Below are 24,825 nucleotides of genomic sequence, written 5' to 3'. Positions count from 1 at the left end.
GAAAAAAGAGAAAAGAAGAGGAGGAGAAACGAGCAAAAGATGCAGGTAAGCAGATGTGTGATTGGATAATGGCAGGTCATCCTGAAACAATCAGAATCAGAAAACTTTATTAATCCCTAAGGAAATTATGTGCGTTACAGTTGCTCCAAGAAGAAATGGTAAAAATAGTAACAGTAACAGACTAAACTCCAAACAATACATTATGTTACAGATTTTTAATATTAATTAGTCATTGTCAGTTGTTGATTCGTCCTGTTCTCATTGTATGACGTATTATGATGGCTGTTTGGTAGCTGTTTGCATACAATTCATACTCTCTCTCTCTCTTCATACGTGTGTGTGTTTCTCTGGTGAAATTCAGTATGGTTCCAACATCAGTTTTATGTTCATTTACAATTCTTAATATGTTTTATGTGTGTGTGTGTGTGTGTGTGTGTGTGTGTGGGCGGGGCACCAGAGGGAGTGTTCGCCCGGGGTGCCAAACAGGCTAGGACCACCACTGACTGAAATCAGTGTATGGGCTCAGTAGCACTTCCAGAATCACCTGCATCTCTAATGCTATGGGAGTGTATCAGTGTCTATGGAACTGTCAGCTTTCAAATCTGGAAAGGCTCCAAAAGTGCTGCAAGCTATATTCAGGTTTTAGATGAACATATGCTCCATCCATACAATGTCTTTTAAAGTGAAGACCTTCCTTTTTTCACCAGGACAATGCTAAGCTGCATACTGCATGAATATGAGCAGCATAACTTCTTAGCGTCCAGGTGCTGAACTGGTCTGTCTGTAGTCCAGTTTTCACCAACTGAGAACTTTTGGAGCGTCATGAAAATAAAAATACGACAAAGAAGACCCAGGGCAGCTGAGCAGCTAGAATCTTCTATCAGACAGGAATGGGACAACATTTCTCCAGGTCCAGCAGTTGTTCTCCTTAGCTTATAGATGTTTACAGATTCTTAAAAAAGACGAAGAGGGGAAACATGGGAAACATGGCCATGTTCCAAATTTGATGAAATATTGTGCTCATATTTATTATTTCTTTCAGATTTTCTCCATTTAAATATTAGATTTAAATGTTCTATAGTGAATAAAATATATGTCAATGACATCAACAAATGTTTTGGAAATTGAGGTTGATTGCTTTTGATTGCTTTGGCAAGAAATTATAATCACTGTTATTTGGTCAATAATGACATTACAATTATTTTATGCACTACTTAGCGCATTTGGTAAAATTAAGGATTTATTGTAGCATAAAAAGCATTGTTTTAATTTAGTTAACTTTAATTAGAGGTTAATTTTAATACTCTGATGTGTCAGTCATCATCATTACAAAAACTAAATAGAGATAAATATATCTTGTACTGTTGGCTTTAGTGGCCTCTCTTCCTTCTTGTACCAGTATGTACAAGAAGGAATGACAAGCATAAAATTGTCGAGTATCTTGACCAGAACAAAGTGCCAGGAAACAGGCAGCTTACAGAAACTCTGTTCGTGGCTCAAGAGTTGGGAGTTCACCTTGTAATCGGAAGGTTGCCGGTTCGAGCCCCGGCTCGGACAGTCTCGGTCGTTGTGTCCTTGGGCAAGACACTTCACCCGCTGCGTACTGGTGGTGGTCAGAGGGCCCGGTGGCGCCAGTGTCCGGCAGCCTTGCCTCTGTCAGTGCGCCCCAGGGTATTTTTATTAAACCTTCTTGGAAAAACTGCAGCCACATAGAGTCAGACTGGAAATAGGTTTGTGGAGGTTTTTCAGGATTAGAAGGTAGAAGTGAGACATCCACTAGTTTTTAGAAATTCTTCTGTAACCAATACCATCAGTATGTTTCGCAACAATAAGGCTGTACCAGCCTTGCCAGAGCTCATTGGTCTTACTCATGATGACATGTTTTTGGTGCAACACCTAGGTAATGAGATTCCTTTTTATAGCACATCAGTTGGGTCTGAACCAGCTGATATTAATTTGCACTAAGTGGCAGGATTGCTTTGTAATTATTGGTAGATTTTAACTGGTATCATTACTTTCCCTGCCATTTTGCACCTCTCTTTATTTACGTGTTCAATACTTTTTCTCTGTGTCATTTCTCATTATTACACATAACTTAATTAATGTCCAAGGTTTGATTCCTTTGCATGTGTGGATTGGATTGGTTGGATGGGCTACAGATATCTGGTATGTTAATATCAACTTCAACATTAAGTTAAATTGGTGCAGGCCTCCACAACAGTTCCAGTTTCTAATGTCGAGCCTTGGGAAAATTAATTGTCACACAAGCAGAAGAAGAGACTCCAACACTGTGGAAGTCATCTGATGAGGAAACATAACTTTAATGTCGCTGGAACATCACTAACACACAGTTGCCAACTCCTGATAGAGAAACAATCATCTTAAAACACTGTCAGGTGCTGCAGGCAGCAGCACTTCCAGTGTCTGTTTGTAATTATTGGACAACAATTTTCTCTGACATTAGATACTATTCTTTTGAAAAGTCCTGTTTTAAATAAAATAATATCTTTTACATTCTAAATGTTTCTCACACTCTGCTGTGAAATAGAAATTTACTTAAATTATGACGTACAGTTGAATAACATCTGTTTTACCTTATAAAACTTAGAACACACAAAAACCTTAAAAGTAATTGTAGTCAGTTTATTTTAATTTTTTATTTGGATGCTCACAGAAATCTTTAAGCACTTTGTGAAATAACATGGTAATGTAAAATCATCCGTTAACAGCATAAACACACTTTCAGTACAATTCCAGTACCAGTCATCAACAGGACACCTTAGACAATGGTTTAGGCCCTTAAAAAATATAAAAAATAACCATACAGGAGTATTTAGATTTAAGATCATATAAAAGACACATGCACAGCAAAGAAGGCACAATATACACTGTGTTGGGTAATACTTGAGGCATTATCCTGATTTCTGAATCCTGAAACAATAGGGACTTAATCAAGCTTGAAACTATGTAGATTTTCAAATGATAAATATCATTTCAAATGAAATAATCAAATAAATTATTATTGTAATTATCCATCTATCCATCCATTCTCTTCCAGTTATCCAGCACCTTGTGACTCTATAATAAGGATCACAGGGCTGGCAACAGAAATGTGTTCAGCTTTCTTTAAGACAGAGTGAATAAATGAACACACGATGTGGATTTTGTGTTGAAACTGACAATAACTATAATAACACTAAAAGGACTATTATCCTCATATCGTGGGTTTTCATTATTTCATTATTTAAAGATACTTCAAGCTTTACAGTAAAGCTAAACAGCAACAACAATTCCAATGATTGCAAAAATAACTGAAACAAGAGTAGCTCTAACCATCACATTCCCAGCGGTGCCACCTGAAAGACAAAAAGGAGACGTTACCCTGATGTGACACCAAATATCCATATCCTAAACATAGGTTACAACCTCTGAATTTAAAAATGTAGGTCTTTCCTACTGAGAAACTGTAAAGACAAAGTGTCAGTCATTCGTTTCCTTCACCATCAAAAAGCACTCAGAAACTGGAGCAAACTCTGACAGGAGGAGGTATGGCAGTCATCTGATTCACAACTGAATCAGAGGACAGGTTTCTGAGAGTTAACAGCCTGCGTGGCTCACAGACGGCTCACAGGACAACAGCTTCAAGCAGAGCTTAATAGTGGTTGTAGTAAGCAAGCTTCAGTTACAACTGAGAAGAAAAGACCGTTGAGTAGGCGAAAAGGATGTTTCCACAGTGTGTGGCATCAACTGTCAAACATGGAGGAGGAAGTGTGATGGTATGGGGCTGTTTTGCTTGGTATGCACCTAGTTGATAAGGGGTTCATCCTAAAGCAAGATAATGACCTGAAACATAAATCCAAGCTGTGCCAGAACTACCTCATGAAAAAAGAACAAGATGGTGAGCTTGAAAACCTGGAGTGTCCATCACAGTCTCCAGACTTAAACCCCATCGAGCTTCTTGATGCATTCTCAATCATCTAGGAAAGTAAATCTCCAAAAGTTGATTCTGTTCATCTGGACGTAGCGTTTTGTGGGAGAAACGTTTCGTCACTCATCCAGGTGACGTCTTCAGTCTCAGCTGACTGCAGGTTTCAATCTTATAAACAGTACATTTGCATAATGACTGAAACCAGCCCACTGAAGGAACAATGGGCTGTGAGGTCAGTTCCTTAATCTTAATTATGCAAATTCTCATGACCATTGATCAACAGCCACTGATCAAAACCCACTGATCAATGTCCATGAGTACCATTCACAGAGAGTTGGGGAATGGCTGCAATCACAGCATTGTAAGATGGTGACAGATGTACCCTTAGGCCCCCTCCTCGATTCAGAGATGGTCTTTCCCTTTTCACGTAAATGGCCTCCTTGACTCCGCCCTCAAACCAGCGTTCCTCCCTGTCCAGGATGTTACATCCTCACCATTGAAAGAGTGTCCACTGGCCTGTAGGTGTAAATAGACTGCAGAGTCCTGACCTGACGAGGTGGCTCTTCTGTGTTGTGCCATCCTCTTCACCAGAGGTTGTTTGGTTTCCCCGATGTATAAATCCTGGCAATCCTCCTGCACTTAACAGCGTACACTATGTTACTCTGTTTGTGTCGGGGGACCCGATCCTTGGGGTGGACCAATTTTTGCGCAGCGGTTTTTTTTTGGGGTTTAAAAAGCCACAGAGACCCGGTGTTTAGGAAAAATGTGTCTCAGCTGCTCCGATACTCCTGACACAAATGGGATCACTGCAGGTTTTCACTTGGGCAGCGGTTGTTCTTCTCTCCTGGATCAGCTGGAGCTTTCTTTAGAAGCCTTTCCAGCTTTGACAAAAGTCCAGCTGGGATAACCACGTTTACTCAGGGCCTTCTTGATGTGCTGTTCCTCCCTGGCCGCTGTGTCAGTGGGGATGGTGTTTGCTCGTCCTAATGACACCCAGTTTGTGCTCCAGTGGATAAACAGAATCAAACCTTAAATACTGATCCGTATGTGTAGGTTTACGCTACACGTCAGCTTTTAGATGTCCCCCATTACTGATGGAAATCTCACAGTCTAAGAAGGCTAACCTGCCACTTTTCATATCCTCCCTGGTGAATTTGATGTGTCGGTCCACCGAGTTAATGTGATCCGTGAAATGTGGTACGTCCTAAGATTTGATTTTCACCCAGGTGTCATCCACATATATCCCCATCGAGCTGGTTTGGGATGAACTGGACAGAAGAGTGAAAGCAAAGCAACCTAGAAGATCCACAAATTTATGGGAACTTGTGCAACAGATAAGGAAAGAACTTTCTGAAGAACATTTCATTTGTATTGTAGAAAGAGTGCCACGGGTGTGTTCAGCTGTTATATTTGCAAAAGTTAAGACTAATTTGATGAGTCAGATGTTTACAATACATTTTGGTCTATAAATGGATTCCATGACTTCTTTATTTTTACTCCAACTGATAATTTGGACTACGCTTTCAGTGCAATGAGACATTAAACTGCATAATTTTCAATAAAAAAATTGAAAAATTGTGATGTTCTGAAAATTTTGACCGTTAGTGTATATTACATACTTTTCTAGATTTCTTTTAAAAAGGCCCAACTGACTGACTGACTGCAACTGACTTTCAGACCCTTTTTTTGCACACTGAAATCTAAGACAATTTATGAACGTGAACTTTCACTGGTCTTTCTTTCCAACTAAATGAATCAGGATCTGTAGTATGGGACAGGCAGGTAAAAAAAAAAAGAGTATTGGCTATTTAAATATGATAAAAAACTTTAAGCTAACTTTAAGTCCAGTATTTGAGCACATACTAATAAAAAAAAACTTCAGATTGCAAATGACAACTAGTGACAATTTCAGAATGGTATATAGAATTTCACAATAATGCAAAAATCATAAAGCTTTTTACCTTCTAACATCAAATTCTTAGTCACAAAAATGAAGAAAATGCAAGTTTCTTTCAAATTTCATGCTGAATTTAGCAAATATGACAACTTGTATCACAAACACAAAAATATTGGTAGTCTAATCTGAATGGTACAAAATTCTGGCATTTCTAGATGATAAAAAAATGAAATAAATGAGATAAAACGGAAAATAATTTTGTTCAATATATGTATGTTTTTCATTTTCAAGACCTAGTCTACCCACTATTTCAAAACCTAATGGAACAGCCGACAGGTAATAATAAAGGTTATGTTTAAAACATACTAAGATGTTGGTTACACCGAAAGAGCTCTGAGTCATCTTAGCAAAAAAGGTGTTCATTTTTTCAGTCAGAGGGCCCGGTGGCGCCAGTGTCCGGCAGCCTCGCCTCTGTCAGTGCGCCCCAGGGCAGCTGTGGCTACAATGTAGCTGCCATCACCAGTGTGTGAATGGGTGAATGTAGTGTAAAGCGCTTTGGGGTCCTTAAGGACTAGAAAAGCACTATACAAATGCAGGCCATTTACCATTTTTACTACTTACTCTTTCTGTGCACACAGCACTATCACTCATTTATTGTGACCGATAAACATTCGGACTTTATAACAGTATGATATCACAGATGCTACTCTGCTGTGTGTCCTTTGTTTTCATGCCGAACCTGACAGAGAAGCAACAACTTACTTCTGCCAAGGATCCTGCTTGCTAACTTTTATTCCCAGGACAACAAATTGGGTGCAGATTAAACATCAAAAAGACAACAGGAACTGCTGTGTTTTGGTGTTTAGATGTGGCTGCAACCATCATTATCCTGTCTGGGCCCTATTTTAGAGTCCAGCACACATGCTTCAATCCACACACAAATACGAAGCAATTTGACCACACACGATTTATTGAATTCAGCTTCAAAAATGAGATCATTTTGACTTTTAAAAACCTTAAATATGTGTGGACAAATTACCTGATACACATGGGATCACATCGCATACCAATGTGGGTATTTGAAACAGATTTGACGCTGTCGGCTTTGCACACATCCACAAATGTAAGCTGCTTTTAAGTCCCAGTGTAAAACTGGGACATCTGCAAATCTCTCTCCATACCCTGCATCCTGTTGTCCCACTGACTGTACATTGGAGTTCGTAGCAGTGGACAAGAGTGATGCTTCCCTGTGCTTTTTGCAAAAAAGAGCTCAGAGCAGAGTCTAAAGGCTCGGTAACAATAACTGATTGTTATTGTTTGGGATTGAAATGATGCTAAAATTAATGTCACTGCTTTTCACTGATAAAACCTTTTTTTTCACTGCATATTGAACTTAGTTACCTTGTCTCTACATCTCTCGATTGTTTTACCTGCCTGAGTGTATCTCTACCTTCCTCAACAATCAGCTGTTACCGGGATGCCACTGATCAGCTGACTCTCTGCAAACAGCAAACAAAAAGTGCAGCTAGAAAACATTATCTGGCTCTTCCATCTGACTTCACTCCATCTCTCCTGGCCTCCCCATGGACCTCTTAATGCCACAATTTGTCCATACTCTCCTTCTGTCTCCTCATCTTGGCCTCACTACTCAGACTCTCTTCTACTGCTTGCGGCTCTATCAGCTCTTTTCAGCAGACATGGTAATCCTAAAATACTCTTCCACCTCACTCCTTGCTGTTCTGCTATCACCAAATTCCTTTGGGCTTCTTTGTCGTTCCCTGTTATGTACATCAAAGCTCTGGCTACAATGCTGTCTATCTGGAAGAACCCTCTACACTGTCTGGCAGCCATTCCAGTAGACAACAACGGCACCACCACAAACTTAATGGAAGCACTCTGTGCAACTTAGGAAAACTGGCTTGCATTGACAGCACCATTTCCTCCACATCTGTCTCACCACATCAGCTACCAACAGTGCATCTTTCATGCTGTTGAATGCCGCTCACTCAACAATAAAACAATGCTAATCCGTGATATCATCACTCATAGGACGATCGACTTCCTTTGCCTGACAGAGACATGGCAAAACCAGCAGGACTTTATGTCCCTCAACTAAGCCACTCCCCCAGGATTTGTGTACATTCAGAAACCTCACTCCAAGGGTTGTGGTGGTCGGTTAGCTGTTATACACCGAGCCAATATCCTGGTTAAAGTGCTGCCAGTATCCAGTGTCACCTCTTTTGAGTGTCTTACTGTCACCCTGGCTGGGTCAACACAGCTCCAGGTTGTCTTCATCTACCACACCCCTGAAGTCTTTATTGTCTTCATGTCAGAGTTGTCTGAGATTCTCACCTCCATTCGCTCCTTTTCTCCAGCCACTCCTACTTGGTAACTTCAATATTTATGTTGACTCAAGTAGGTCTTCGTTTGCCAGCAATTTCTTATCACTGCTGGACTGACTCAATTTCACGCAGTATGTTAAAGGTACCCACCCACGTCAGAGGTCACACACTGGATTCGGTTTTCTCCACTGGCACTACTGCTTCCAATCTGAAGTGCCTGGGCCTTGCTGTTTCTGACCATCTTGCTGTCTGCTTTTCTGTTCCTATTCCTGTGCCTAGGCACTAAACGTACCATTGCATACAGCAAAATTAAGGCTGTTACTACATTGGCCCTGAAAAATCTGATAGCATCTCTAGCAGATCATCAGTCTCTCTTTCCTTCTCCTTTTCTCAGTAAAATCTTGGAAAAGGCAGAGGCCACCCAAGTCTGTCAACATATGTCATAGCATGAGCTCTATGAACCCTTCCAATCTGGCTTCAGAACACCACACAGCACTAAGACTGCTCTCATTAAAATAACTAATGACCTTCTTATTGTAGCTGACTCTGGCCACATCAGCATCTGGATCCTCCTGGACCTATCTGTGCCCTATAGCACAATTTCTCACACATTACTTCTCTCCCACCTAACCAACTATCTTGGTATCACTGGTACTGTACTCTTCCGTCACACCTCTCCAACAGAACACAGTTTGTCACGAAACTGGAGGCTCCTGCTCCACCTCTGTTCCAGTTAACCTCTGCTTCCATTCCTATGCTGATGATACACAATTCTATCTCAGCACCACCTTGCCCCCCCCCCCCCCCCCCCTCCCCATCACTTGTCAACTGAAATCAAAATATGGATGTCAACTAACCTACTCAAGTGCAACAGTAATAAAAACAGAGCTGTTGTCTGTGGCCCCCAAATCCCTACTACAGAAGGTTGGTGAAATACACATTGACATAGATGGCTGCCTCATCTCACCTTCCTCTTAGGTTTGCAATCTGGGTGTCATTTTGGACTCCACTCTCTCATTCCGTGATCATGTTAAATATGTCAACAAAACAGCTTTTTTTTTCACCTAAGGAATATCTCTCGACTTCGGCCATCACTCATTTACTCTGTACCAGAGACCCCCATCCATGTCTTTGTTACCACCCAGCTGAACTACTGCAATGGGGTCCTGTTTGGAATTTCCACTAAAGCAGTGGAAGTGGAAAGAAGTCACTGGAGTCCTTCAAGAAACTTGAAGACTTAGTCTACGTAAAGAGCTGTGGCACAATGAGTCAAATATAAAACTATAAAAATGTAGCATTTCTGTTTAATTTTGTAATTTATGCTTATTTTTCACTCCTGTCAGCGTCGCTTCCTGTCTTGATTGTCTCACCCTAATTAGTATCACCTGTAATCAATTACCAAGTCCATATTCTCACTATATAAATCTCCTCTGTTCTCTCCTGAGCTGCCAGATTCACTTTGAACTCTGAACTTTTCTAGTAGTCCCTGGCACTCCTAATTGATCTATCTTTTCAAGGCTTATTGGACTGTTTTCTGGACTTTACCTGATTCTAACCTGGTGTGTTTATCTCGCTTGCTGCCTTCCTATGTATGACCTCAAGCTAACTTAATCAAAATTAGGATTTTGGACTTTACCTCGAGGAGCTGTGCCCTTCGCCTTTTCTGTGGAGGTGATACAAAAAGAGTTTTATTATTATTCTGACTGAGTATAACAGAAAGACATGATAAAAGAAAGACAAAGACTATGTTTCAGAAAAATAATCAATTTGAGAACATTTGAGGCAAAACTCATTGTGAAAAACTGGTGCAGTGGGTTAAAAAAGTTAAGCATTAAATATTATAGGTAAATATACTCTAAGGTAAAAAGATGCTTTGTACTCACAGTCATAAAACACATTATTGTGTGTTGTATATACAGAGAGTGAACATTTATTAATTTTGTATCTATAGTTAAGTTATTTAAGAATTCTTTTTTTTTCATTATTTTAATCTAGACACTCTTGACACCTCATATTTATTGAAAGGACTGACTCACTTTTGTTAACCAAAAACACTGAATTAGTGCAGTGGCTGCAGTGCCATGGGAACTGTGGGAATGACAGCATGACCAATTTAACTACAGAATAATCAAATGTTTCATGACAGCACTCACCAACATGAAGCAAGATCTCAGTAGTTCTGTCTGGAAAATTGCAGGTGTACTTTCCATTGTCAGTCAGCTTAACATTTTTGATAGTTATGTAGGCTTGGCCTTGTGTCAGTTTGTCTGAAAAATGTGAAACTCGACCTTGGAACTCCTCGTCTTGACCTATGCGGTCATTGCTACCAGTGTTATGCAAAAAAACCAGCTTTCGGCTATCTGTTTCTTCTTTTGTCCAGTTGAAAGGCTTTGACTCGATGTTACTGTTGCCATAGGGGGAACAGGATAAAGCAGCGTCTTCACCTTCTTTCACTGTTACAATTTGCCCTGAAAGAAAAAAAAAATGCAATAAACAGTATGTTCACATATAGAGTGAGTGGGATGTAAGCAAAGTTCAGTAACAAAACCAGTTGATGAACAATTTGGTCATTTGGTAGTTAATATTTTTGGTTATGTTTTATACCTGCACAGACACATTTTAGGTTGAATAATAATATCTAGTTTAATCCACCAACATCTTTATTGTATTCTGTGTTTTTGTTTTTTTTTTTTTTTTTTTTTTTTACAAATTCTAAAGATAAGTAATTTTATTTATTCATAACATCAAATTACAGTTCTCAGTGAGCATCAGTCTATTTAGGCGGATTTCTGGTATATCTTCTTCAGTCAGTTTTACAATGTGTGTGTTCTTGTCCCCTAGGAATTTCACTGTCAGTCTTTAAATCTAATATGTCAACTCTATACTCTACCCACGGTGTTATCCTAATAACAAACCGTGGGTAACACAGGAAGTCAAAGCTGTCCTCAACATGAAGAAGAAGGCTTTCAGGAGCAAAGTGAAGGAGGAGATGAAAGCAGCACAGCGGGAGGTGAAACGCTGCCTGAGGGAAGCAAACCACCTACAGGAGGAAGGTGGAGCAGAAGTTGGAGAGGAACAATATGAGGGAGTGGTGTGAAAACCATCACAGGCCACAACACCAAGAACAATACAGTGTGGGGGGGGGGGAAATGTGGAGAAGACAAACGAACTCAACAACTTCTTCCCCCCTCACCCTCACCTTTACTACAGAGCCCTCTCTCCACTCTCCTACCTCCCTCGCTTCCCCCCCCTTCCTGACACCATGACACCCTCTCCTCCAACCCCTCTCTCAACAGCAGGACATCTCCCCCCCCCTCCTTCCAATTATCTCCCAGTGTTACAGTGGCTCAGGTCAGAAGACAACTGAGGAAGCTTCGCCCCAGGAAGGCAGCAGGTCCAGACAAGGTGTGTCCGAGGATGCTAAAGGCGTGTGCTGCTGAACTTGGGGAGCCGCTACAACGAGTCTTCAATCTCAGTCTGCGACTGGGGAGAGTGCCCGCCCTATGGAAGACATCCTGCATCGTCCCGGTCCCCAAAAGGAACCGGCCCAATGAGCTGAATGACTTCCGACCGGTGGCACTGACATCACATCTTATGAAGACTCTAGAGCGGCTCTTCCTCAACCTCCTCCGATCACAGGTACACCATGCCCAGGACCCACTACAGTTCGCCTACAAGGCGGATGTCGGAGTGGAGGATGCCATCCTGTACCTCCTACATAGAGCCCACTCACACCTGGACAAGGGAAAAGGCACAGTCAGGATCCTGTTTCTTGACTTTTCCAGTGCCTTTAATACCATCCGGCCCTTCAGGAAAAACTGAACAGGATGGAGGTGGACCCCTGCCTGGTCGCTTGGATCTCCGACTACCTCACTGACAGACCACAGTACGTCAGGCTGGACATTCTGGGGATATAAGCCACTGGTGTGCATCTTGCCCAGAATGTCAGCTGGTGAACCACCCAGTCATTCCAAAAGCAACTTTGTGTGTCCTTACCATTAATGAAGGTCCAGTTGTAGCACAATGGCATGGACCTCATCACGTAATTTCAATGGAGTGCATGGGGATAACGCTTTGTCATAGTTCTAGGGGATTACCTAATAGAGTGCTCAAAACCTGCGCCGACCAGCTGGCTTCTGTGTTCAACAGACTATTCAACCTCTCCGTGACACATGACACTGTCCCTCACTGCCTGAAATCATTAACAATAGTCCCAGTCCCCAGGTCCACCACCATCAGTAGCCTCACTGACTACAGAGCCATCGCACTGACTACAGTGGTTGCAAAGTGCTTCGAGAAGCAGGTCCTAAAACACATAAAGGACTGCCTCCGACCCAGCTTCGACTCCCACCAGTTTGCCTATAAGACAAACAGGTCCACAGAGGATGCAATTTCGACTGCCCTCCACTCTGTTCTGCATCACCTGGAGAATCCTGGGATGTGTGCTGAGTCCACTCCTATACACCATCTACACCAGTGACTGCACCCCCACGCACCCCTGCAACAACATGATCAAATTTGCAGATGACACCACTCCGATGCAGCTCATCACCACACAACAGCTGACAAGAAGAGATTACAGAGGGTCATTAGAACTGCAGAGAAGGTGATCGGCTGTCCACTCTCCTCCCTGGACTTAACTGCCAGCTCAAGATGTCTCTCCAGAGCCAGAGCAGTTATAAAGCACCACCTCCAACCTAACAACCACCACCCTTCAACATCCTGCCCTCTGAAAAAAGTTCAGATCCATCAGGTGCAAAACAAATCGACTAAAGAACAGCTTTGTCCCGTGGGCTGTCAGAACTCTTAATGCAAACTAAGAGTGTGCACAGACTTCTCCAACACATCCACTCTGATGCTGCTATTGATCATCTATGTGCAATATCTCAGTCTTTCCATGTTCTGTGCAATATTTTGTTGCCTCATGTGCAATATTTTGGTCTCAGTTGAATTACCATCTCAACCCTAAATGACCATAGCCCCTCCACCCTCATTTATTTATTATATTTTATAAGTGCCCATATATACAGACCCACAATGTTTCTGTTTCAATGTTTCTTACGCATATACCATGTATATAGTTTCACTCACATATGTATACATATATCTTGCTTTTCCTTTTCTTTTCTTTTCCTTTTTCTTTTTTTCCCTCGTTGTATATGGCTTTCTCTTCTTACTTTTGCACCTTTGTGGTCCAGCTACCCAATTTCACTGTGCAAGAAACTGCACAATGACAATAAAAAGCTCTAAGTCTGTAAGTCTCTCTCTAATTATACAATTTAATATACCGAAGCAGTGCGCACCATTTTTGCAAAGAATTCACTGTTAATTTTCACAGTGAAAGACAAAGTGTTTGTATTTGTGACATGGTAGACTAACGTGCCTGTATTAATTCATCTCCATATTATTGTGTGAAGTTGCATGGGTTTGGGAGTGGTTGTATGTGTCACATTTGAGGTGAGCCAATGGCTGTAATGGGGTGGAGTAATTGGAGGCAGGTGTAGTTGATTGCACTGATATGCTAGTCTACTTGTTGCCCACACTATAAACACTGCTGTGTTGTGTCACTTAGCGTAACATTACGCTAAGTGACAAATCGTCAACATATTACGTTTTCGGGCACTCAACACTTTCCTAAATGACAACATCGGAAAACTGAGGACATATGAGAACCGTTTTGACTCAATCTACACCTGTTTGCTCTTTTTCTTAAAATCGCTTGGGAAAACACTACTTAACGTCATTAAAGTGCTGGTTCACGTTAGGAATAAGGTTATGGTTATGGTTAGGGATATGGTTAGGTTTAGGGCTGGAATACAGGGCTGGAACATCTATTACCGTGGACTGTCATTCCACTGGATTTCATCCATAACCCGGCGCGTACCATAAGAACGGCAACGGTCACCTTTCGCGTTCCTCAGGAACGCCGTGGGGCGTGACAAAACGTCGGGATGTTATGCGTCGGGAGTGAGAACGGGCTGCCCTTTGCTGCCCAATCCGACCGGGCTAAAGCTATTACAAAAGCTATTGGGGTGTTTAGCTGCAGGCGGGAGGCGGTATTCCGTTGTGCATAACAAGGGGTTTAAACTATGATGCACGTGCTTGAGCCACGCTATGATATCCCGTTGCGCGTCTTTGGTGGCAAGATTGTTCCATGTATGTATGAGCAGGAAAGGTTACAGTTATGGCTGAACTGTCCCAGGCATCTTCTGTTGCCCAAACTATAAATGGGTGGACCTCCAAGGACACGGGAAGCTACGTGACCGTGACCGCTCATTCTATCACAGCGGAGTGCGACATAATGAGCAGTGTGTATTATTGTAAGGTCTACCTTACAATATAAAGCGCCTTGAGGCGACTGTTGTTGTGATTTGACGAAATAGAATTGAATTGAATTGAGTGGTAGATAAAAAGCCCTATGTTGTACCATACATTGTTTTTATATAATTGCGTGGAATGAGTCTCGAGTTGAATGTTTTAACAGGCAAAAAATACTTCAATAAGTAAATGTTAAATTTTTGTCCTTTTTCTTTTTTTGCTGATCCGAAAACTGATCCGATCCGTGACTTAAAACCGTGATCCGATCGAATTTTTGATCCGTTGCACCACTTATCACCTCTATTTCCTCACCGCATGGAGAGAAACTGCTTCCTCATAAAATGATTCCTTATGAGACAGAGCTCAGAAGTGCAATGGGTGTCATCTTGCTTTTTAGTGTCTGCCCTCAGACACCACATTAAAAAGATAAGGAACATAATTAGACTGTGTATCATGTCTAACACATAATAGCTGTGCATAAAAATACCCGTAAGAATTCTAAGATACAAACAAAATTATTTGAGTGAAGTTCAGACTAAAGTTATTTTTTGCTTCAGTTCCAGTGAATCTGACTGCTGCAGTGTTTTATCACACACATCTTTTTTCACCAAACTGAATTTTCCAGACATCTGACTGCATTTCTTTATTGTCCTAGTCTGTATTGCCTTTTATGTCTTTTAGTTCATGCTTTTAATTATTTAACCCTTTGTTTCTGTGCAGACATTACTCTTTGGATTCAGTCTGAGCACATATTCCGATTTCTAAAAAAAAAAAAAAATCAAGTATAATGATTAAAATGCCACTCACCATTCAAATGTACATTGATTTCCTTATATATCTGATGGTGGATGTCCTTCTGTGTGGCAACGCAGCGATAGCGGTCGTTTTTTTTCACAGTAGTTTTGAGGGTGATGAAGAAACGATCTCCTCTTTTAGAGACCTGTGGCTCCTCAAAAGGAATGGGTTGATTGTTACTGTCCCACCACTCGACTGTAGGTTTGGGGTAAGCACCGTAGACATCACACTTAAGCAGCGCCCAGTCATTTGTTTGATCAAGATTTGTTACAGAAGGATGTGGAGCTGCACCTGTGAACACATAATGGATCATATATATATATATATATATATATATATATATATATATATATATATATATATATATAAAAAAGTTAATTTATTCTCTTTGTTATCCAGCTACTCCGACAGGTGCAAGTTACAACGTATTTGAGGACAAGGAAAAGCAAAGTGCTACCTTAGCTGTACTGTTAGGTAAACTGTTAGGTACCTAACAGTTGTTTTCAAAGATCAGAAAACAAGTTTGGCCATCGCAAAATTTATCTAAAGACATATATCTATTGGGCTGAACAGCTAAGTGTTATGGACACAATGCCTTGATCAATAAAAAATTAATTGTTACTAAACTAAATTCCTTAAAATTTTAGAAATTGTTTTTACGTTTGTTTGGACTGTTTAGGAAGATAATCGAAGATGGATTGCATGGTTCAAACCAAAAGAAGGTTAAAGTGTTGTGGATCAGCCTTTACCTATTAGTTTAAAGTAGAGGCACACACACGACTATACAAAGATCACCGAGTTAATCAAAAACAGGACTCACCTGAGACGTTTCGGACCTTTAACCTTTTAAAACGCCGAGGTTGTATGCGACCCGAGTTTACATGTAAAAATTAATAATTACAAATACTGTATATTTTCATGTTGACCGGAAACATAGACGAGGACATATAATACGTCAATTCAAAGCTCAGACGTTCATTTTTCAGCAGATTCATGAACATCAGTGAAGAAGTTACGACATAAAAACAGTAACATCTTAATTTACTGCAGTGAATGGTTATTATTTTACTGTTAACCTGTATCATCACCGATAAAAAGCCGTTTATGGGGCCCAAAACCATACTTTTACAGAAAAACAAGCTCCTTATAAAGAACAAAACTCCAACGATTTGCTTCAGCTCGTTTGAGTTCATCCGGGAGTAAAAATAACAGAAAAACATTTAATTTCTTTTGTCTATAAGTTTTATCGGAATTAAGCAAACTTCTAAAAGTGCGTAATTAAAACGAGTTTTAAAGTATTAATAAGTAACTTCGCTAATCAAGTCCCGTATCTCTGAAATCGGTAAATGCCCACGGACAGAATTAACCAAACAGCATCTTTCTCCGACACAGGGCGGCACACTCACGAGACCGTTAAACCATACAGCCAATCAGAAAAAAAGCATCTTTACGGTAGCTAGATGGAGTTTTCAATTACAGCTACTGTCACCCAATCGAAAGTCAGCGCATTGAAACCACTCTCAGTCTGAAGCCGCGAAGATCACCTGTCTGACCATATACAGAAGTTAATGTAGTTAGCCCCGCTGTTACAATGGGATGAAAACAAATCTGTAAAAACTATTTTATCTGTAGAAAAAGACAGAAATTAAATTTTACTAAAATATAATAAATATATAAATTTTTATGTTATTTATGTAGAACATATTTTGTTATTGAGTTAAGCATTTAGGAATATTTTAATTTAAAAAAACCCACCAGAATGAATCCGTATTTTTTGATAACTTCGGAGAGTTTTTTGTGGAGTTTAATCAATTTCTGCTTTCCATTTTGAATTAAACTTTGTAATACATTAGAGTCTTTTCTGTATATCAGCATGAAACCTGGCACAGTTATTGTAGACAAAATGAAGATGATATCCTGTACATTTCAGCCTCGTAGCATATATAACAACGGATTAACTGTATTTAACATATGAAGTAACACCTTAAAAGCATCAATGCTTCAGTCACTTCCTGTATAATCCTCAAACAAATGATCTGTGTTAGAGCTAAAGGTAAAACTAACAAACCACATTAAAAATCACAGATTTTACTTCACAGTGATGAAACAGGCAGTTATCAGCTATTTATGGTTTAGAAATTATTTTAAAAATTAGTCCTATAGTTACAGACATGCAGAAGTGCACATGACTGTGAGAGGCTCTAACAGATTAATCTGCCCTCTGAAAGGAAAAAAAGCACACATGTTAGAGGTGACTGTGCTATCAACATCTTGGCAGTCAGTTGGCATATTTTATAATCCTAAACTAAAAAAGAAGGGACAGTAACAGATTTATATATGTCCTTATACATTTTAACAAGATGCTGGCTTATGGTCGTGGATGTGTTATAATCCCATATTTAGAAAACAATTTAAACAGCTGTGTCTGAAATATAAGGAGAACTTTTTATTTATTCCGTGTTTATAGCTGCATTCAAACAGATTTATTTTGTTTATTGAACAATATGGACACCTCAGATCTGGCAGGGCTGAGGCCCTGATGTGCATGCTGACGGTTTCATCTATAAATAATCAGCTGATTTATAACAGCACTCACCAACAACAAGCTCAATGCGGGATGTTTTTACACTGGGCTGGATCATTGGAAAACTACAGGTGTAGATTCCTCTGTCCTCCAGCTTAGTTTTATTAATTCTTATGGAGGCGTTGCCGTGCTTCAGCTGTCCTGGAAAATGTGAGACTCGACCTTTGAATTCATCATCTTGACCTCTGCTATATGTGCCGTCATCAAACATGAACACCTCCTTTAGAGGAACTGTTCCTTCCTTCTTCCAGACAAACAGTGCTTTCTCAATGTTCTGATTGGTGCTGAGGGAGCAGGGTAAAATGACATCATCATCTTCCATCACAATCACTCTGCTGTCAGGTGATCCTGAAAGACAAAACATGAATTAAACAGTGTGTTCAGATACAAAGTGATGAGGATAGGATGAGAATAATTTATGAGTCAGAGACAGCCAATCAGAAGAAAGTTCACGCTTGATTTTTACTAATCATGAACTTAAAAAATGTTCCAAGATTAATTTTAAAGAAAAAAAAGCCACAAAAATATAATCAGATAAGATAAGATAACCTTTATTAGTCCCACACGTGGGAAATTTGTTTTGTCACAGCAGGAAGTGGACAGTGCAAAAGTTATATAGCAAAATTAGAATACAATGAGAATAAAATACTGTACACAACTGTACAGAACAGAATAAAATAAAATACTATATACAGTAGATTAAATAGAATAAAATATACAATAGGATAAAAATAGAATGCAAATGCTTTATACAACTGAGCAAAAATACAACTTTGTCAGAAAAAGAGTATTGCACTTAGTGTTATTGCACATGTGTGGGTTTGATCAGCTGCAAAAGTCTTTGTTGTGGAGTCTGACAGCAGTGGGGAGGAAACACCTGTGAAATCTCTCCGTCCCACACCGTGGGTGCCGCAGCCACTGAAGGAGCTGCTCAGTGCTGTCAGAGTCTCCTGCATGGGGTGGGAGATGTTGTCCAACAGGGATCACAGCTTAGCCACCATCCTCCTGTCACTCACCACCTCCACTGGGTCCAGAGGGCATCCTAGAACAGAGCTGGCCCTTCTGATCAGCCTGTTCAGTCTCTTCCTGTCCCCGGCAGAGATGCTGCCACCCCAGCAGACCACACCGTACAAGATGGCTGAGGCCACCACAGAGTCATAGAAGGTCTTCAGGAGTGGGCCCTCTACTCCTGAAGACCTGAGTCTCCGCAGCAGCTACAGTCTGCACTGCACTTTCCTGTAGAGGGCGTCTGAATTATGAGTCCAGTCCAGTCTGTTGTTCAGATGAACACCAAGGTACCTGTAGCTGTCTACAGCCTCGATGTCCATACCTTGGATGTTCAGTGGTTGCAGAGGAGGATGTTTGTGCCTGCGGAAGTCTACCACCAGCTCCTTGGTTTTATTAGTGTTGATCTGGAGGTAGTTCTGCTGGCACCACAAAGTCTTGGGTCAGTCCTCTGTACTCCTTGTCATCCCCATCAGTGATGCAGAGTCATCAGAGAACTTCTGCAGGAAGCACTGGGTGGAGTTGTGGGAGAAGTCTGCAGTGTAGATGGTGAAGAGGAACGGAGCCCGAACTGTTCCCTGTGGGGCCCCCGTACTGCAGACGACCCTGTCCGACACACAGCCCTGAGTCCTCACATACTGTGGTCGGTCGGTGAGGTAGTCCAAAATCCATGATGTGAGGTGATGGTCCACTCCAGAGTTCTCCAGCTTGTCCTTCAGGACCAAGGGAAGAATAGTGTTGAAGGCACTGGAGAAATCAAAGAACATGATTCTCACCAGGTGAGAGAGGGAACGATGTAGGAGGTGAATTACGGCGTCATCCGCTCCAATGCCAGGCTGGTAGGCAAACTGAAGTGGGTCCAGTGATGAGCTCACCAGGTGCCGAAGCTGAACGAGGACCAGCTGCTCCAGGGTCTTCATCAGGTGGGATGTCAGAGCCACCGGCCTGTAGCAGTTGAGGTCCTTGGGGAGTGAAGTCTTTGGCACTGGTACAACACAGGAGGTTTTCCAGAGCTGTGGGACTCTCCCCAGCCTCAGGCTCAAGTTGAAGAGGTGCTCCATCACCCCACACAGTTGGTCTGCGCAGGACCTGACGACCCTCGAGCTGATGCCATCTGGACCCGCAGCTTTCCTGGCTTTAATCCTTCTCAGCTCCCTCCTAACCTGGGTGGTTGAGAGAGACAGGCTGGAGCCTTGTGTTGAGTGTGTATTGGATGCTGATGTTGGGGGTGGGGAGGAGTGAGCAGGGTGAGTAGAGGCGGTGTGAAGTGTCTGAGGTGTCAGAGGTGGAACAGCAGTAGTGGGGTGGGTGAGTCTGCAGCCGATGTTGGAGACTGATTGGAGATGATTCAGTTCATTTGCCCACCTCACATCCCCCCCAGGCAGAGAGTTCTGACCTTTGTGGCCCGAGATGGTTCTGAGGCCTCTCCAGACTTCGCTAATGTTGTTTTGCTGAAGCTGGTTCTCCAGCAAACTTCAGCAAACTTTTTCCCTATAAAAATCATATATTTTTTAGCTCAGTACTCCTTTATAAAAACAAACTAATTAAACTGGCCTGGACAAAAATTATGGTATTCTTAGAAAAGAGTAAAAATAAGATGACTATAGGGACCTTAAACTTGTAATCAGTTTGCCTATTTAAAGGGTGAAAAGTAGTTGATGTGCTGTTTGATGTTCCTGCACCGCACTGAACATGAACCACAGTGAGCTAAGGACAGAGCTGTCTCAGATGATGAGACAGACAATTAAAGACAAGCATGTTAAAGGTAAAAGCTATAAGACTGTCTCCAAACAGTTCCTGTGACTACAGTACAATGTACTGTATTAATCAAGTTTTTAGGCCCACAGGACTGTAGCCACCCTGGACATGAACTGATGACTGATGATAAATATTATCAATAAGTTCCAAGAGATAAGAGATTAGAGGTGAACTCCAGGTGAAGTAAAGTGTAAAATCACGCCAGCCGTTACTGTTTGAGCTAAAGTGGGCTTAATGGAAGACGACCGAGGAGGACACCAGTGTTAAAATCAAATCACAAAAAGCATGAATGGAATTTGCCATTTAGTCATTTTCTACGATGTCACATCAGCTCAGATGCAAAAATGAAGCTTATAAAGAAAATAACACAGCGCCTGCTCTGAAACATGGAGGAGCCTCGGTTATGTTCTTGGGCTTGCTTTGGTGCATCTGGCACAGCAGGTCTTGAAATCTCAAGACTATCAAGGCATCCTGGAGTGAAATGTAGTCTTCAAAAGGCATCCTTCAAACCTGAGACAGCTGAAGCAGTTTTCTCCTGAGGAGCGTCGACGGGTGCAGACGTCTCACTAACAGTTACAAAACTCGCTTCATTACAGTGATCGCCTCTGAAGGTTGTGTAGTAAAGTAATTAAGGGGACCATTTTTTCCCAGAACAATCTCATTTTTTAATCATTCTGCTGAACCACGTTTCAAAAGCAGTGTCTGGTTTTCATTAGTTAATTTTCAGTAAATGTTTATTGTCAGTTTAAAGTTCTTTCTTTCTTTTTAATTGAAGGGTCCATATTTGTGTATTTGATGAAACTGAAAAATGATTCTTTTTGTGTTTCCTGTATTAATCATCCTCTTCAGTCTCACAAATACTGAGTCCCAGTATCTCAGCTGTAACAGTTTTCTATAAGAGTTTGTCAGCTGACACCAGCCCCAACATATTTCATTTCATTTCATTTATTTATTTATTTCACACTTGGTTCAACAGTTTCAGTTTGTGAGCTGCTGCTTGGTTTTCTTTACTCTGACTTTCTGTCTTTCTGTTTTTGGCCACGATCACAAAGTTCAGTACAGATGTGACCTCTCCATCTTCCTGGTTTGTCCTTGGATCGAAGCACCTGCTTTTAAAATTCATGAAAAAACACTTCTTAGCTGACCTGCTGGCATTTACTCTGTTAATGATCATATTGGCAGCTGTTAACATGCGTTGTACAGCATCTGTGTTGTTTTATGCCAGGCGTTCAGGGCAGCTATTTTTTCTAAATGCTGCTAAATGCTCTATAAGACGCTCACTGAACAAAGTGCTGCATCACTGACACAACACAGAGGGAGAGGTCCATTAAAGTGAACTCTCTCTCTCTCTCTGTGTAAATTGATTCTGCTAATATGACTGCATCCGCTTGATGTGGTATCTTTACACAAACGACTGCATGTGAAGTAGAGGCACACTCCTTGATAGTCACTTTGACTGGCTCCTTCCTGCCGTTAGTGCTTCTTCTCCATCACACATTGTGCTTTGTGTGCAGGGGTGACAGAGGTGGAGAGAAATGTGAACAAACAAGAGATTCTTAGAAACAGATGTGCATGTGCACCTCATCCGTTTCCTGAAGATGCTGAAACTTGACTTTCTCGCTCAAAGGTGACTGAAAACAGACAAATATCTAAACTACTGTTGTTATCACAAAGCTGTGTGGAAAGATTTTCTTAATTGATGCAAAGATCTTCATACTTTTGTGTTTATGGGGTAAACAAACACAGTTGGGGGCTCAGGAGAATTTGGCAAGACAACAAGAAACGTATTAAACTCATAAACATCCAGCAGGTCACCAGTGAGCCACATGTGCTGGTGTTAGGTGTAGACTGGCTTTTAGCTACACGCTAAACAAGCAGAGTTTCAGAAAGTAGAAGATGTTGCCTCTCGGTTCAAGTGTCTCATGAGCATTTTGGTCTTGCAGTTCTTCTGGGATGATATTTCTATTAAAGTGTGGCAAGTGCATAAAAAATTCATATAAAGAGATAAAAGTAATTATAATCCTGCCTCTAACCAGCTCACTGGTGACCATGTGGCTCATCAGAGGTTAACGAAAGTTTCTGTGACAGCAGGTTTCTTCATTTCCACTTGATGAAATATCACCAATTCAGGCAGCAACAGTTTCAACACTGTGAGGCCAAAAATGTTTAATCTGGCCCGATGGGTCAATTTTCTTTTCCTTGTCAATATAATTATTTAGGCCACCTTCTCTGTGCACTGATGCACCTTGCAGAACAGAGTTTAGTGTGGGAGACGTGTTTGATAAAGATGGACGAAGAAAAGAAAAAAACGTGGAGCTGAAAAACAGAGAAACAGAAACAGAAAATAGAAAGAGATGCAGCCAAATGTGAGACGTTAATAGTCAAGGCTGCTGCACCGTCACCAGCAGTACCACCAACACTTTAACAAACCCTGGAGGTTCCACGTAGGTTAGCACTAGCTAACAACATTAACTGCCATCACTCCTGTCTGTAGTTGGGCCAGATTGTTGGGGTAGAAGTGAAGGAGAGAGACACAAAGACCTATTTTACTTATCCAAGTCCTGCTAAGTAATGCATCTTTTAAACAGAAAATAATGTAACTATATGACTAATTGTTCGATTTCCCTGTTTTTTTTTTTCATGCACCACTCAGTGTTATCATTGCTTCATGTGCACATATTTAACCTGGGTGACCGATCACGGTGGGTCACCTGGGCCAAAATTGGCAAGGACAATTTTTTGTCCCAGTGCGGCTCTGAGTGGGATCAATATGGAGCAGCATGGAGATAATGAGCTGACCCTGATAGAAAGGAGGAGTGGATCTGAACTAGATGATGTCCAGCCACCTCCAATCACAGATGCATCTACTGAGCTGAAGATGGAGATTGTGCCCAAACTCAAGGTAACCACCCAACTGAGAGCACAAGTCCCCAGGCTTACAATATCAGAGGAGATGCTCAGAGATGTGAGCACTGACCTGGGCAAAAGGACGGCACAGAGGCTCTGATCATACTAGAACCAGAACAGGATAGCGTACAGTGAGCACCACAACCAAGAAGCTGAGAAAGTGTACAAGAACATCTGTGCTGCATTGAACTGGAAGTCCAAACGTCCTGATGGGAGACACCACCAATGATGGTTGAGAACAGCAGGGCTGTGGTTCTGAGGGACAAGCAGCTGCTGAACAACCTACCAGATACTGTGGTGGGTAACAAGGAGCAGAAGACTGCAGGTGTGACAGAAGACAGTGACAGGAAGAAGGAGTGTGAGGGAAAAAGAGTACCAGGGGCCGAAGAGCTACAACTCAGAAACAGGAAGAGAGACAGTGTGTGTGTGTGTGTGTGTGAGAGAGAGAGAGTGTGTGTGGTTAATTATTCTCTATTCTATGAGTCATTTTATTGTTGACCCACTTTAAGAGAACATAAAACTTTAGATGCATTAAAAAATCGCATTCAGACACAAACAAACGTCACACCGTGTCAGCAGGATGGAAGCAGAAATGTGTTTACAGGTTAAAACACGTCAGGATGGAATAATGAGGATCTCTGATAACTGATCATAAACACTAAAGAGAATAGTTTCGTTTCATTGTTGAAGATGCTGCACATTAATCTGCCCTCTCATTGTTTTACTCTAAAACGCGGCTGCGTTAACAGCTGATGTCACAGGTGTAGACTCCGCAGTCATCCACCCACTAACGCAGCAGCCTGAGCAGCGTTAAAGCTCCATCCGCTGCTGTGAAACATGACTGCGCCTGCACACATGATCAGTCTAAATCAATGAGTTTCTTACCGGATTCAGCACCAAACGTCAGTCCGGACAAAGTCAGAAAGCAGAAGCTCAGAAACAGAAGTGCTAGAAGCTCCATGTCTGCAGAAACCCTCTGAGGATCAAACGTTACAGCATCTCTTTTTAAAAAAGAAAAAAGAGCTCGGAGCCACTCCTCTCAGCGCACTGACGCACTCCAAAACACTTTGAGTTTCTATTCTCTTAAAGCAGTAAACCATAACTGCACTTCCGGTGTGATATGTCGGAAGCGACAATTACACAGAAACGCGGAGAGAAGAAAGATTAATGAGCAGAGATGGCACATTACTGTAAAAAGGTTAGGCTGAGGTAACGGGAAAGGACGCTCCCACCACGGAATCTGCAGCTTTTAAGGTCAAAGACAGCTGCAGGTTTTTTTTACACTAATATG

General features: G+C 41.4%; 1 protein-coding gene across 1 annotated transcript; it reads right to left on the bottom strand.

Annotated features, from left to right (window-relative positions):
- Nucleotides 1-2,643: 2,643 nt before the first annotated feature.
- Nucleotides 2,644-24,575, bottom strand: LOC102798516 (CD276 antigen-like). The gene is made up of 6 exons (XM_087841107.1): nucleotides 24,420-24,575; nucleotides 17,877-18,212; nucleotides 15,293-15,571; nucleotides 10,321-10,635; nucleotides 9,804-9,830; nucleotides 2,644-3,356 (listed from the first exon to the last, which is right to left on the bottom strand). The coding sequence occupies exons 1-6, from the start codon at nucleotides 24,493-24,495 to the stop codon at nucleotides 3,274-3,276; spliced, it is 1,116 nt and encodes a 371-aa protein (XP_087697233.1). The 5' UTR covers nucleotides 24,496-24,575; the 3' UTR covers nucleotides 2,644-3,273.
- Between the last annotated feature and the right edge of the window lie 250 nt (nucleotides 24,576-24,825).

Source organism: Neolamprologus brichardi, chromosome 5 (genome assembly GCF_056152115.1).
Source record: "Neolamprologus brichardi isolate AB-2024 chromosome 5, ASM5615211v1, whole genome shotgun sequence".
Lineage (NCBI taxonomy): Eukaryota > Metazoa > Chordata > Actinopteri > Cichliformes > Cichlidae > Neolamprologus > Neolamprologus brichardi.
Note: the sequence above shows the minus strand (reverse complement) of the source record. Positions and strands in the feature narration are given on the sequence as shown.